Source organism: Nyctibius grandis, chromosome 2 (assembly GCF_013368605.1).
Source record: "Nyctibius grandis isolate bNycGra1 chromosome 2, bNycGra1.pri, whole genome shotgun sequence".
NCBI lineage: Eukaryota > Metazoa > Chordata > Aves > Nyctibiiformes > Nyctibiidae > Nyctibius > Nyctibius grandis.
In genome coordinates this window covers 103,947,562-103,963,540 of record NC_090659.1, presented here as the reverse complement: position 1 = coordinate 103,963,540, position 15,979 = coordinate 103,947,562, and the positions used below count along the sequence as shown (strand labels likewise).

Below are 15,979 nucleotides of genomic sequence, written 5' to 3'. Positions count from 1 at the left end.
GAAGGAGCCCATTTCTGAAGCAAACATAGAGACAACTGAAGAGGAAAAAGGGGGATGCTAAAGGATGGCAAATACAGAGGAGAAGGAAGGGGACAGGACCACCTTCCTCTGTGGTAAGGCTCAGCACTTCCTCTCTAAAATCCCAGATGCTAGAGACGTTACTGCTCGTTCGGTGCAGATGGATGCAGGAGCCACTCAGCTGCCTTTTCGTTCGAGCAGGACAGTACACCGTGGGTGGGAAGGCTGCTGATCCGGGAAGGGGGGGGAGGGGGAAAAGGGGAAAAGAAATCTCATCTTAGAAAACAACTTTTGTAATTTTACAGAAGATATGCTACTTCCATCTCACTGCGAGGCCAGCGCCACTAGTAGATTAACACGAACCATTACACCATGATATGATAAATGATACAACACCATGATATCTAGCATACACTCAAAGATATTTCTTTCCTTCCTAACTGTGACCTTATCCCAGTTGTATACTTGCACGCAGCAGAAATCCACTAATATTTCTCCAGGAATTGCAAGAGAAAAACTAGGAGATGAAGATGCGCATTCACAGTTGTCAAGAGGCAAGCTCTGACACCACAAGTGTTTCCACATCTGATAAAAAAGACTTGAGAATACAAGTGATGACATACTGTCTGCTACTGTGTTCTCTTCAAAAGGCGGATTGTCGATGCTGGGCTCGTCTGTCCATGTGGGAAGGGTGGGCGAGGTGAAGCTCTGCTCGGCTGACACTATTCCCTGATCTGCGTCTGGAGATAAACTGCTAGGCTGCTCCGTCCCACCAGGACCACTCTCACCCTCCGCTTCTGCTTGCAACTTGCTTGTTTTCCTTCTCTCCAGGGCTGCCCTTCGATGAGAAGCCCCAGGACACCTGCAAAGAAAACATTTATACCATGCTTCAAGCCTGCAGCAATGTTTGTAGCACAAAATGCCTGAGTACTCCATTAAACAAAATCAGCCTTCTTCAAAGCCACAGCTTTAAACTAATCTAAAAAAATATACGGATGCTGGATTTTAAGGCCAAAATACATTTTAGGCGACAGAACCCCAGAACAATACTGCCTTCTTCACAAGACTCCTACTACATAGTTTCTTGGCCATGAACTAAATGTGCTGTGTAATGTGGACTTACTCTGTTATGTACATTCCAGTTTCTGGAAGATAACCTTGCTGAAAAGATTAAACAGGACTGGCATAAAACTCCACATAAGAGAAGCCCCGTTCAAAGACACATCTGAAGACCCACTGAAGCAATCTCCATACACCTTAGTACGCTGAGAGAGAAGGAAGCATCACATTTTCCTGAGGTCATTTGCAGGAGGAAAGAGAGAGATGAACTTTTTAGCTATATTGCAATCTAAGTGTCAAAATAGTGAAAAAAAATTAGTCCTGTCTAGAAGTTTGTATGAAAGTTTAGCAAAAGTAACAGCTCTGCTCATCATCTCCTCTTGAATCAGTGGATGGTGTTTCATCCTCCTCCTGTCTCCCTTTTTAATTCTTGACTTCACACAAGAAGTGCAATTTTTTGCTTTCCCTCATGTAACTGTGCTCCATCAGCATTTTGTGCTTTTCACTGTAAATTCATTTTTGTGAGTTCCCATTATTCTTAATGCAATGATTTTTTTGCTTATGTTTAAAATCCTACAATAGTTTATTGCAAAGAAGGGCTGCAATGTTGCAAATTCATGGAAAGCCTTCATTTATTGGATGGTCTTACATTTATGTGTAGACAATTGGATGCAGACATCAATCTTACATCTGCCTGTGTGACAGTTTTGCCAGCGTCTGATATTTCCCTTCTTACAGTGTTTGATGTCCTTCTTAAAGTTCCTGCAGCTGCTGACCACCTAAAGATGCTTGTACTGTAGCAGTGTCAGAAAAAAAGGAACCGTGTTCTTCAAAGGACTCCCTGTTTGGGAACTTGACAGTTTGTTATAACAAAAGAAAAAATGCTTTATTTTCGCAACAGGAGCAGAAACGTTGTTAACAGAGTAAGAGAGAGCAGAAGTCTAACGATGTCCTAACTTGTTAAACCAGAATGTTTTCAGAATCACAGCTCTGTTCTGACATTCTGTGAAGGGGATTTGATAATTACATGGTTAGACTGTTTTGCCACGAGGGACTCGATGGGTTAGCCTCACACTCCTGCAAATCTTAGTACTGCCAATAGGAGAAAAATAAAAAGGATGAATCTCCAACATCACTCACTTCCGCAGCAACACGACAAGGGGTAAATGCTCTTGCAGAGGAAACCTCTTGTCTGCCGGGACCTCTGCCAGATGTGCTGCCCCACACTGATCTACAAGAGCTTAGGACAAAGCCACCCCAAGCTGCATGCCCTTGCTGTCCCTGAACTGCTCTACTATAGGAGAGGCGATTTTCACCAAAGAGGTGAATGAATAGCTCAAAAACTGTCACCGTCAGAGGACAATGCTTCAACCCCACCAAGCTTGTGCCACAGAGTCCAGCCTTACTGGACTACTTCTGTGAACCTGATACTTCCTTAGGTATATTCTACCAAAATACTGTGCTGTTGACTCTTATTCAGCCAGTTCACAAGGCCTGTGGATCCCAAAGGACTTGGTGTAGATGGCATAGCACCCCTTGGAAATTTATTATTTTTAAAAATGTATCAAACCAGGATGGAACAAAAATCATCCCTGGAAGTGTCCTATTTCTGTCAAAGTCTTCCCAACCACAGCCAGGTCCTCCTCCACCCTCCTTCACAGAGCACATTCCCCCATCATTACCTGGCAGGTGATGAAAGTCATCATGCAAAATATAAATAGATTTGAGGTTTATTTTTGCCAATGACATTCAATTATCATTTCAAAGGCTAATATGAAGAAACATAAACAGCCTCCTAAGCACGCCTACTCAGCTCTGTGGAATCCCTTTTTTGCAGCACTCTACAAGGCAAAGAAGGAAAAAAACCTCAGATTCTCCCCCAAATTAACCATAACTGTATCAGACTATGACTTTCAGCCTGGTATAGTGGAACTGCATTGCCAGGAAAGTAGCTGTCTGGTGGAGACATTAATTCATGGGATGCCAATTGCAAGGTCTTTAAACACGATATGCCACCTACCAAGCAGCAAAGCCCAGTATCGGTATTTGAGCACATCTGTAAGGAGATTTTTCATTTCCACTTGCAACACAAAAAGATTTTTATTGGCAGTAGGAATGTATTAATCACAAACAGCAAACCCATATAGCAGTTTTAACAGTTAACAAGCACCAATAAATCTCTAAAGGTGCATACCTTCACTAATACTGTTTTTGCCAAATATCTGGGATAAAGAGTGTTTTGGACTAAATCTTGCAACAAGTTATGTACTCAGATGGGCATCTTGGGATCAAAACGAGCATTGAAGAATGTTTTTACACGTACAGGAATCCATTCTCGTACAAGAAATTGCATAAATAAGGGTTGAAATGAGACTGAAATGCATCTTACAGGAACGGCATTTCATACATACATACAAAGTCAGAATATCTTGGCTAGAAGCAAGAAGAAAGGCAGGCATGTTTTTTAGAATTTCCAGAAATTATTTAATTTCTTTCATGAATCAAGATGCCCAAGAGTAGAGATACTGAAACAAACAGCTAAAGCAACTGAGCAATGTTATTTATCAGGAAATTCAAAGGGCAGTTGTTCTTGGGATGTAAAACAAGCTTCTGCTTCTATTCATCGACTCCCTCCTCTCCTTCCTTCAGCACCAGCTTTTCTGGATGATGACAAAGTGCAGCTTTTACCTTCAACTTCTCCTAATCCATATCAGAGAAGAAAAGTTTTGGTTTTTTTTGTTGGGTGTTTTTTTTTTTTTTTTTTTTTTTTTTTTTTACAGCCAAGTCTGCTGAGTTTCTCGTTTAAAAGCTGACTTCTTGGAACACTAGCAGCAATCCCTCTCTGCAGATAAACAGAGCTTTCATACAAAATTAAGATGTAGTTTACAGTGTATTTCGTGGAATAACAGTAGGGGCTCAAAAAACACATTTGCTCACTGACTATGGAAAAGAAAGATTTCATTGTAACTTAAGTCATCACCTTCTGCCCAGTCTAGAGGTTCGATAAAAGCAAACACACCGAATAGCCTCAAACCAGTTGCACTAAATAGTTTTCCAAGCAGGAGTTGAATTTAAGCAAAGACTGCAGAGAAGCAACCCAAATGCCTTTGCTATTGCTCATAAAACTTTACCAGCAAAGTGACCTTAAGTAGTAATTCTGGTAAGATTTACAGCTGCAACTCAGAGTGAAACATGGTGCTGCTTTGGAAAGTTAAGTGTTTGGGTCTTGGTTATTCTTTTGCCAGCCCAACAGAAAAAAAAAAAAAAAAGGAGGCACTAGGAGTCATCTAGATTTGGGAGAAGACTCAGGAAAAAAAAAAGTGGGTTTGTTGCACATTTCTCTTTCACATCCAGTGATCTGAGGAGCCTACAAGGAGCCAGGTGGCTTTGAAGCAAAGAACCACCACAGAAAGATCCTTCACCTTTCCAGCAATGGAAAGAGTCCGCATGGCATGCAGAAACTCTGAATCTGTTGCCTATCCACTACTCAGGTGTAAGAAAAAACCTGCCCAAAGAGGGTTAAATCTTACAGATTCTCTTCACTTCTGGTGCTACAAAGAGCAGGGTAAGGACAGTGCTTGCAGCTAACATGGGGCCGGGTGGGAAGAACAGGACTCAGCAGCACCATCATAAACACCAAAGCAACTGGGATTGCCAAGATTTTGAATAATAAAATTCTGTATTTATACAACTAATTTTCCCATGGATCTTGTAAAAATCTAAATCCATATGTTAAGCATGCTGACTGACATACAATAATTTCTTCAATTCCAGAAAATACAATCCTATATAAAGTTCAAACTTAACTTGACATAAAATTGGCTTGAGTGTTGGCCTTAAGGTTAAAACATTTGGAAAAATGTCTCCATCCAAAATAACTTAAACTACCATGGTTGAATACAGGAAGGGAAAACTGAAGCCCAGCTCAAAAGCAATATCGGAATACAATACCTAACCCTCTTATTAAAAAGTTGTATGAATTTCAGAGTATGTTTTCGTACAATGGAGTTTCTTCGGGTCTGAATAATCCATAAGAATTAACTGAATTAAGATCATACACAGAAAAGCTCAATAATTTTTTGTTGGATTTCCTTCTAATAAATTACCTTTAATATTTAGAAGTGGAATTGGCACCTACTTTAATAAACACGAACAATTTTCTATACTGGGAAAAAAAGTACAACTCAGCCTACTCATATATTTTTTTCCTTTAAATCAGATTGTGTGCATTGTCTTTAACTTTGAAAACCACAATTCCCAAGTGAACGTGATGAAACTGCAAGACTGATAAATCGATAATATTTTCTTTATGCAACGAGGTATCACAGAGTGCAATTAGTCACCACGAAATAATCAAGTTTGTATCTCCTGCCTCTCATCGCCTTGCTGGAGCAGCCTGAAGTAACCTTGCACTCCAAGGTGCCTGGTGGATATGGTGGCATTTTTTTCCAGCTTTTATGCTCAAATGGAGCCAGTTATAGCAACACTGGAAAACCGCAGTGTGAATGTTTTTAGACAGTGAAAACTAACCAACCACTGGCATTTCTTAGAAATACAAACTAGCTCATGTAAGGGCCTGCTGAGACTGGTTTATATTAATCTATGCTGAAAAATATAATAATAATGAATTTTATATTTCTTTCCTACATTAGTAGAATTTTATTGGATTCACTAATCCTTATAAAATCAAACTCAAACTACGCAGTTGCTGCCATCGTTTATGTCAGCAATGATAATTTACAGGTGTTCAGATGTTTGCAAATAAACTTAATTGAAAACTGTAAATCACCATATACTCAAAATGCGTATCGGCATCCCAAGACAACAGGAGGAATTGAAGATGAGCACCCTTCTGCAATGGAAAGCTTTTTTCCAGCCAACGAACAGGAAAAGCTAGTGACTCAGCTCACTTGGATTTCATAATAACCTTGTGCATTAAGTAAATGGATATTTCATATGTACCTGAAGTGAGCATACATAGTGTTCCATGTACAAATAAATTACATGGCTCTGTTGTAACCAGCCCTAATATCACTCAAAGGGATGCCAACCAAGGAAAACGGACTGAAAAGGTGAGGGAAATGACAGTGGGAAATCAGAAGATGAACCAAATAGGTAGTAGGAATCTTGCTAACATTTTGCCTTTTATTAAAATCAAATCAATTTAGTATAAGGATTATAAATTGAACAGTTAGCAGCCTCACCACACCCAAGTCATCATATAGATCAGAAATTACTTGCCTGGAGGAAACAAGCAAGAGCCTAAGCTAACATGGAAACCGTGCGGAGAAATAAAAAAGGGAAAAAGGCAAGAGAGAAAGGCTCCTTGTTAGTCCCCGTACCTCCCTGACATGGACACCACATGTGCACATTCATGCTATGGGTATAACAACCAGCAAAACCCAGGCACCTCTAGGCCCACCACAGTCTGTAGGGCTGCTGCATGTCCTGCATGCTGAAGGTCCTGGCTTTGAGGACCCAGGCTCTGAGTCCTGGAAGCCTTCAGGATGTGGGGAAGGAGGAAGAGGGTACACTGAAAATACACATGTGAACCAGCTGTTTCCAAGGCAGGTGGTCACTGCCCTCTTCCCTCTCTCTGCAGATCACTTGCCTGCACACCCCCCACACACTGCCTGACTCCCAAGCAATCTCCTCCGCAAGGTCAGCCTTCACCCATAGATGATCTCCATGAGTCTCCAACTGGACAAAGACCATGACGTGGAAAGAAGTTCATGTGGTAGATCCATGAACCTTTCAAATAAACCTTCCCATCTGGGTGGCCACCAGTGTCGCTGGAGCAGACCGAGGGCAGGCAGAGGAGGCACATAGCTAATATCGCCCTCCTTTTGGGCAGCGTGACAGCAAAGGAAACCTCTCCCCGTCCCACTGCAGCCACCACTGTCCCTCCCTCTGGGCCCAGGGTTTTCAGTCCCAAAGGGGAGGGCTCTTTGCCCAAAGAGCTGGCACAGATAAAACTACCAAACCATGAAATACCCTCATGAAATGGGCAACTGCTGAAGTTTATGCAGGCTGCTTTAAAAAATAAAGGGAAAAAAAAAAAAAAGAGTATCAACTTGAAAGAAAGCAAAGCAGGTAAGAACAAAGCCCATGATGAAACCATGGAAATGAAAGGATCTCATCTCAGCTGGTGACCGAGGAAACCAGAAAAGTCAGGACTCATACCATCCATTTTCACACAGAGTGGCCAGTCAATATGCTTGTTTTTACAAACGTTGCTGACAAAAACACTCACATATTGAATTGTATTTCCCTAGAGCCTTTTGTCTACGTACAATGGATATGCGCAGTGCTTATTCTTCTGGGTTTGATGCTTTTTTGCAGGGACAGTTACATACTTTTCTGAAACCTCTCTCTGCAAAACGAACATAGCTTTTCAGATAGCACTGAGTTGTATACAGGGAATATTTTCTGGTAGCAGATGCAATTCACCCGAACTGGATCCTTTGAAGTCAGATGCACTTCTTTTGAATACGTAATTTCCTTTTCTATGTAATTCTTCACTATACTCCTCATATAATTTCTTAAATCTCTAAACAGTTTAAAGTTAGCTGGTATAGATATGCATAAGATTTTTTTAGCCCTGACTCATTAATTCCACCATATTTTAGCTTTAAAATAAATGGTATGTCCAAGCTTTTGTTCTTAATTCATGTAATGAAATAGCTAATGATTAAAACAACCCTATCTGTTTATTTACTGAAAATATTCTCCAACCTATAGAGGAAACAAAAGAAGTCAAATGTACCCCTCAAAATAAGTTTAACATTTTTCCATTAAAAAAATGGCATTGCTTTACACAGACGAATGAAACATCTTCATGTAGCAGGGTACCGCGCACACAGTACAGAGGCAAATCCTTGGCTGGCAGAACAAAGTGCACTAGTCTGCCCAGTATGAAGTATCATTCTATATGAATTTGATAATCTTATTTCCCACTTTCTATCATGGCCTCCTTTCAATATTTAAAATATTTAGAGTAGGATGGCATAAAGCAGAATAAGTATAAAATTATTAATAAATCAAAATACATTCCATACACCTAAATGTTTAGGACCATATCTCTCTGACACAGAACCATTCACTATAGCTGCACCAAAACTTTCCACTGGTATAAAGGGACAAGTTTCTACCAAATTAACAGGATCTTGGAAGAGTTCTATAAGCAAATAAAACAAACAAACAAAAAAATCCTAGAAACAAACTAGAGCACACTCACATAACATACCATCGACTTGTTCAGTAAACAGATTTTTTTTAAAAAACAGGGAAAAATAGGTCTTGTAGGAGTCGCGAGAGATACCCTCTGCCTACCTCGAAGCACAATCAATTCTGCCATAACTGTTCCTGATAAAGGCTGGTTTAACATGTTCATAAACACTTCAGAAAGTGGGGAATACACTCTATGCCAGTGCCGGACTGTTCTAAAGCTTTTTTTCCCTAAAATTTGAACTACATCTCCTTTGTTCTTACTGCACTATTTCCTTCCTCTTCGCAGATGTGGTTTGTACATCTCTTATTTTACCTCAATCTTTTTTTCCCCTACCATAAACACCCCCCATTTTCTTTAACTTTTTCTGCTAAATCATGTTATCAAGACCTCTAATGAATCATGTTGTTCTCCCCATGACTAACTATTCCAGAAGTGCGATGTCCAAAACAGGATCCAGTGCTCCAGCTGCGCACAGTTACACACTGATCATTCCCCATGGTGTTCTACTGCAAATTTAAAAACCACCACCACCCCTCTCCCTCCTCCTGTCTCCAGTTTCTGCTGGTACACAAACTGGCCTACCAAGCATGTGAGGAACATGCAACGCAAGCATCTGCACCGCTCACCTGTTTTTGAGATGTGCTGCCAGGTCACATCGCTGCATGACTTCCTGACACACGGAAGAGAAGGGGCACAAAACAAATAGCTTGTCTAACAGTTTATGAACAAGAATGCTGGATTTTTTGCAGAGTTTAAAATGGAGTCTTTTTCGATCCAGCGGGCAGAAATCCTTCTCCTGCAGAAAGTTCCTTAGGCACTTGTAGCAGAAAGTGTGTCCACAAGGAGTGTCCAATGGCTGCAACAAGGGCTGAAGGCAAATGTGGCAGACCAAGTCATCATCCACTTCATTCTGGTAGTTGTAGAGGTGGTTCTCCCTTGTCCAGTGCTGCTGGCCGCACTCAAAGCACAGAGGGTTCAAGGAGGCATTCTGCTCCACTGAAGCCATGTCGTCACCTGTAGTCCCCATTGTACAGCTAAGGCGGCTGATGGATCCTCCTCCTCCTCATAGGATGGGGTCACTCACGTAAAGCTCAAATGGAAGCAACTTCTTCCAAGGTGACTTACACTCTTCAGGCAAGTGTCATTTTCTGCCACAAATAAAGAAATAAAAATTATTAATTTTGCATGAATTATGACAGTTCTTGGCAGAACTTTTGACTTCTGGGTTTACCAAAACACAACAGCTAGATACATTAAGAGAGTACTTCTGTTTTCTGTAAATCTGTCATAGAAGAGAGCAACAAAAAAAAAAATCTGTAAGTACGATTCCTTTTACAACATAAACGTTTTACGGCTTCATAACAGCTGCTGCACTGCACAGTTTTCACCTGCAAGATGACCAGTTTGTGACAGCAAGGACACCGCGTTATTCAATGTCACACTAGAAGCGTGCAATTAGCATCTAGCAAAAAATACCCTATTGTAGAATAATGGTTATGTGACCAAGTAATTAAATGTGTTCTTTAATATGAGATTATGATTTTAATCTGGTTCTACTCTTTTTTTGATTTTGACTATTAATGTAGAATATTACACATTAAAGGTCTAAATACTTTGCATTAAAAACAGCAACAAACTGCTTACCCTGTTCTTTCCATTAGTAATATTGCATATATGTCACCGCTCACCTTCAGGTTTTCTCTGTGGGTTGCTACACAGTAAGACGGACTGATTCTACCAAATAATCTACATTTGATTTTGTACAGACACCAGTAATAAAAATATGGAATGAACTAATCATATGGAGCTATCAGTTCCAAACAACTAACCTGTTTTGGTTTTTATTTAACAAAATTATAGCATACTCAATGTGACGATAATCATGTCAGTCAAAGGACTGTAGGTCTGTCACTGTAGGATTTATCTTCTAGACTTCATAAGTTATTAAACTTTACCCCTCTTAAAACAGCTACCTGGTCAGGAAACTGTGTGGCCATCAGTCTGCACTTTCAAACACTAAATCCTTACCCCCATCCCCAAACTTATTTACCCTTCTCTCCCTTACAAAATCACATTGCTTGACACTCATAACAGGATGATTCAGAAAAGAAAACAAATTTTCTCAAATTCTTAAGAGACCTCCTAATTCGTTAGTTTTGGCAAATGTTCTCATCAGTGTGGGGGGAGGGGAATCACATTTGAGCAATGTTTACTTTGTGCCTAAATTCTTTACTGCAGTTCAGCAAGCAACACTCATGACAGACACTTACTGTATTCTAGCAGAGTAGTAGCAAGCGTAAGGAGAAATGTAAACTGCTAGTCTAGGTACCAGCCCATCATCTTCATTTTTAGCTGCTGAAATGTCATCATAAGTATATTCTGAAATTCATGTGGAACACATGCATTTCACCATGTCTTACTTTTTAAGAGAATTCCTGTTCTGGTTTTTGTCCCTTAACCTCACACAGCCAAACAGAAGACTTAGAGCACATTTTACAAGGATTATTATATCCTTTGACGCAAAAAGGATTAAATAGTAATTTCTATTCTGCCATGGAAATTGATGCTCATCATTGCCCTGTCTCGTAGTAGATAATGTGCACCTTCTGGAAAGGATTTCACGAGGGAAGAGCGTAGCAGTTCTTTGTTACTGGAGACTAAGAATGCAAAATGAGACCTCAAAAGAGGTTACTCAAAAAACAGCCTTAAACATCTTATGTAAGAGTTCGAAGATTGGAGAGCAGATAAGGAGAGCCGCGCACGGGGCCCTCATGCTCAACCCGCAGCGCTCTCGCTCTGCATTCATGCTACTGGATTAACGCAGAAGGGATAAGACCCGTCTCAGGGCTGTCCTTTATGTAACACAAAATAAACCAGATAAGTGTTCTAGAAAAACACTGCATTGATTTGTGACTTTACTAAATTATTTTGCCACTTAGGGCACCAGGAAAGGAACACACGGCGCATGTCATATTGTACTTTGGGGTACCGGTAGCACCAACAGGCAGGGCAGAGGAAAGGGACATGCAGAACAGGCAGAGAAAGCCATTTTAAGAATGTGTTGCCCAAATGCTAGACCCACTCCTACTATTGACTACGACCAAGACTCTTCCTCCTTCTCCAAATAACCCAGGTCCCACGAAAGGAGTAAGTCCTATACCAGCAAGGCTACGGAAACACGCAGGACCACTCTGCATACTGCAGTTATGGAGCTCCAGTTATGGACCTCTGACAGCGAGCATCCTGGATTCGCCTTCTTGAAGGCTTCTAGCATTGCTGTTCTTTGAAGTCTACGTGACTCACGTGGCAGTCTGCTACAGAGCACCAGGCAGTGTCATACAGTAAGTATACCCGTGAGATACTTTGACCATATCCTTGCTATGGTCAAAGGTACCTGCATCTCTCTTTTGGAAGGCTGTAATTAAACTCTTTTTGTGTGTTAAAAGCTTTTTAAAATAGCTTACTATAAATTTTGAACAAAAAGTAAAATAAGAAAAGTTGAGATTAGACTTTTACTGTCATGTTTTAAATTATCATGACAAGCCTTCTTTCTTAGGAAAAGTATATCCAGAGACAAGCTCTATTTACTGAAATCACAAGAGTTTATCCTCAGTGAAACACAGGCAGTCACTCTCTGTTGCCCACGCCTGAAGGAAGTGAGCAGACAGACGTGTTCCTACCACTGCCCCATCCCAGTGCCCTTGGCTGTGCTTTGCTGCGGAGGTGCCACTTCAGGCCAGGGGCAGGCTGTTTCTGCAGGCTGCTGACATTGCCTTTAGCCACTTCTCAGTACTGCCAGTGCCCTGTCAGCTTAAACCATCAATAAATACCATATAAACTAACCCCACCACCTCTTCTGCTGCTGACATTGACTACCCTTCCACCACCTCTCTGCTGGCAGAGCTGTGGGAGAAATACATAGTGGATTACAACATGAAGATTAAAAAAAAAAAAAAAAAAAAAAATCACCAAACCCCCCTACCACCACCAAAAAAAACCCAACCCCAACCCCCCCCCAAAAAAAACCATCAAGATTTCTTCACTTTCGTGCTGCTGCCTGCCTCCTTCACTGCTGTGCTGCGTTTGGGGCAAGTCTGTTCCATAACTGAGGAATCAGTCACCAGGATTTGTATTGATTATACACCACAGCTGTCTAATTACCAATTGCAAGACTTTTTACAGGCTGTTCCCAGTGCAAAATACCAACTGATTTACAAAGCCCACAAACACAACATTTGTGGGCCAAGCAACAATTGGGATGGCAGGCAGGGCCTAAATGTCACTGATGTAAAGCGCTATATCCCTGAAATCCACACCACCAGAGCACTGTCATTTATAATGCCCTACTTCAACCCTCTTTATGCATCCCTTATATTATTTGCTGTATCCCTTATCACTGCAGATCACCAGCTCCACAGGAGAGTATCAGCCCAGGGAAGCTGCAAACAGGAAAAATAGTCTGAATTATAAAAAATATAAAGAGGGTGAAAGAGCCAGACAGGCCTGTTATTCAAATCATATAATTCCCTAGGAAATAATTCTCACGGGACTTCATTACGACAGCAGAACAGTGCAGGTGGTGCCCTGCTTTCAGTTTTAAATCACAATCCACTTGGGAACTGGGCAAGACTAGACATCCAACTGTGCAATTTTTTATTTTATTTTTTTTAAGTAGAGTGTGCATGAGAGCGATTTTAGACTGAAAAAGACAGCCTTATCCTTAGGCCTCCTCTAGTTCTGACTTATTGATTCAACTAACATTCTTTGCAGAAGCTTGACATGCTTTTAAAAAAGCATAAGATGTCAGGCTTCATACCTACATCAGATTTCACGATGTTTATTCCTTCTGTCTGAATAGGCACTACAAAAAAAAAAAACAAACAACCAAACACAAGCAAACCGGAATTGTAGCAGTAACTTAGCCCTTTTACTATGGTTGTCTTTTTTCACATAAGTCACAAATAATTAACACTAGTTTCAGTTTGAAGTTGATAGAAATATATATCTTACGAATGCTCTTAGACATTTAAGTGATCTAATTCTAAACTCCCTCATTAAAATCCTGGAGATTTAGAGCCCATTAACTGACTGTTCAAAATTTTACACAAAAATCTGACTATACTCCAGAAACAAACAACTAAGGAAAATACCCACCTTACCAACTAATCCTTGTAAAAATTATCTTTAACCATAGAATCATAGAATTGGTTTGGTTGGAAAAACACCTTAAGATCACCAAGTCCAACCATTATCCTAGCACTGCCAAGTCCACCACTAAACCATGTCCCTAAGCACCACATCTACAGGTCTTTTAAATACCTCCAGGGACGGTGACTCCACCACTTCCCTGGGCAGCCTGTTCCAATGCTTGACAAACCTTTCCATGAAGAAATTTTTCCTAATATCCAATCTAAACCTCCCCAAGGCCATTTCCTCTCGTCCTATCACTTGTTACTTGGGAGAAGAGACCAACACCTGCCTCACTACAACCTCCTTTCAGGTACTTGTAGAGACTGATAAGGTCTCCCCTCAACCTCCTTTTCTCCAGGCTAAACAGCCCCAGTTCCCTAAGCTGCTCCTCATAAGACTTGTGCTCTAGACCCTTCACCAGCTTCATTGCCCTTCTTCGGACTTGCTCCAGCACCTCAATGTCTTTCTTGTAGTGAAGGGCCTAGAACTGAACACAGTATTCGAGGTGTGGCCTCACCAGTGCTGAGTACAGAGGGACGATCACTTCCCTAGTCCTGCTGGCCACACTATTTCTGATATAAGCCAGGATGCTGTTTGCCTTCTTGGCCACCTGGGCACACTGCTGGCTGATATTGAGACAGCTATTGACCAACCCCCCCAGGTCCTTTTCCACCAGGCAGCTTTCCAGCCACTCTTCCCCAAGCCTGTAGCGGTGCATGGGGTTGTTGTGACCCAAGTGCAGGACCTGACACTTGGCCTTCTTGAACCTCATACAGTGGCCTCGACCCACCTATCTAACCTGTCCAGATCCCTCTGCAGAGCCTTCCTACCCTCAAGCAGATCAACACTCCTGCCCAACTTGGTGTCGTCTGCGAATTTACTGAGGGTGCGCTTGATACCCTCATCCAGATCATTGATAAAGATATTAAAGAGAACTATATATACCACAATTTTCTATTTTGTTTACTACCCCACGCAATTTCCTCAACCAAAAGCACAGGTCAAAAGAACACCCTGTGATGAATGACACCCTTGTTCCTTTGCTGGACTCCAGTGTCCCTGTACCCCAAAACAGCTGGGATGCAGATCTCTCAGTTCTGTGGCTAACAACCCTCTACACCAGAATGGACATCTCCTGAGATGTATCTAACCACTGAATCAATGTTTAATTTATACTGTGTAGCTTAAACCAACTGCAGGTGAGAAAATGTCCACCTTTATTTCCTCTCGATTCAATGCCACCAGGTGCTGGCTGCTGCTTCTCATCCCAGAGGGCTCAAAATTTTGCTGCCTGCTGGCAGCACAGGGATGCCTCAGCATATCCCTTTCTTATCCCTCTGCAGTGGGGAAGAGGAGGATAATGGAAAGTAGTTATAACAGCTATGGTGAAGGTTTCATATGACCCTGAACTCAGGCAGTCCTTTGCTGGTCAGTCAGATTTGTACTTGCAAGGCAACACGTAACATATATCGATCAATAGCTCTTGAACAACAGTATGGTCATCACCCTGGATTTCAGGAAAGGCTGGCTTAATTTTAAAATGTCACAGGATTTCTGAAGTCTGTTCTCCATGACCTGAGTGCCCAAGCTAGCTAGGAAGGATCTCAGGGTACTCAAATTCCCCCGCCTTGTTCAAACGCCAGGGCTGTGAACAGGATCTCTTAGCAGCCAGGCGTGGATCAACACAAGCCCCAGGAGAGGGAAACTAGACAGTGGTTACATTGCTCAAAACCACATCATAACCAATTAAAAATTATTTTAGTTCCCAGTCCAGTATCCTTCACAGGAATTACAGCATCAGGCTGATGATTCATAACTGTTTTCAAAGCAGACTCTAGCTTGAGTGGAAGAATAAAGATAGCAGAAACTGTAATAAAAAACATGATGAGAATAAATAGCTGGCACACAGCACTAGAGGGGAAAAGTATTATTCCACATCTTCCAATAAGCGTCACCTGGCTCATTAGATACAATCTCTGCTTTAATATTAAAGCCATACAGCAAACAAGTGAAGCAGAACTAGCAACTTGTATTGACTCTACAATATCCATGCTAATTATACTGATATTTGAGGGCTGCACTGTCTTCAAACACCAAATCCCACTTCGATTCTAGACCAAGTTTATGAGAAAGCAATCCTGTTAGATCTTCCTCTTTTGACAATGCAAAGAACTGAAAGTGTTGTCAAAAGATGGCATCTGGCAGCTCAAAGTCAGGAAAAAACCTACGAAAGATGGGCAGAGCACAGCAGTTAGGCTGGGACAGATTTCTGCTAATGCTGCAGCCACACTGTCATCGCATGCCAATTATCCAGTACACCTATTTTTTGTACCAATGAGCAACCTTTTCCATGTTTTTTTAAGTCGTTCAGCAGAATTGTGCCTGAATGGTGACTTTGTTCCACTGAACCACAACCAGGCAAGGCTGGGCTTGCAGTAAAGCTGTCTCTCCACTGATTACTTCTTTGCCTCTGTGCTTGTC

General features: G+C 41.4%; 1 protein-coding gene across 2 annotated transcripts in view; it reads right to left on the bottom strand.

Moving 5' to 3' along the window:
- LNX2 (ligand of numb-protein X 2) overlaps positions 1–15,979 on the bottom strand; it is a 66,450-nt gene that overhangs the window by 16,960 nt on the left and 33,511 nt on the right. For both annotated transcript variants that reach the window (XM_068423697.1, XM_068423707.1), the window contains exons 2-3: positions 8,935–9,456; positions 642–880 (exon numbers count right to left, since the gene is read on the bottom strand). In XM_068423697.1, coding sequence (XP_068279798.1) covers positions 642–880; positions 8,935–9,335 — 640 coding nt within the window. In that variant the 5' untranslated portion in view covers positions 9,336–9,456. The remainder of the gene's footprint in view (positions 1–641; positions 881–8,934; positions 9,457–15,979) is intronic.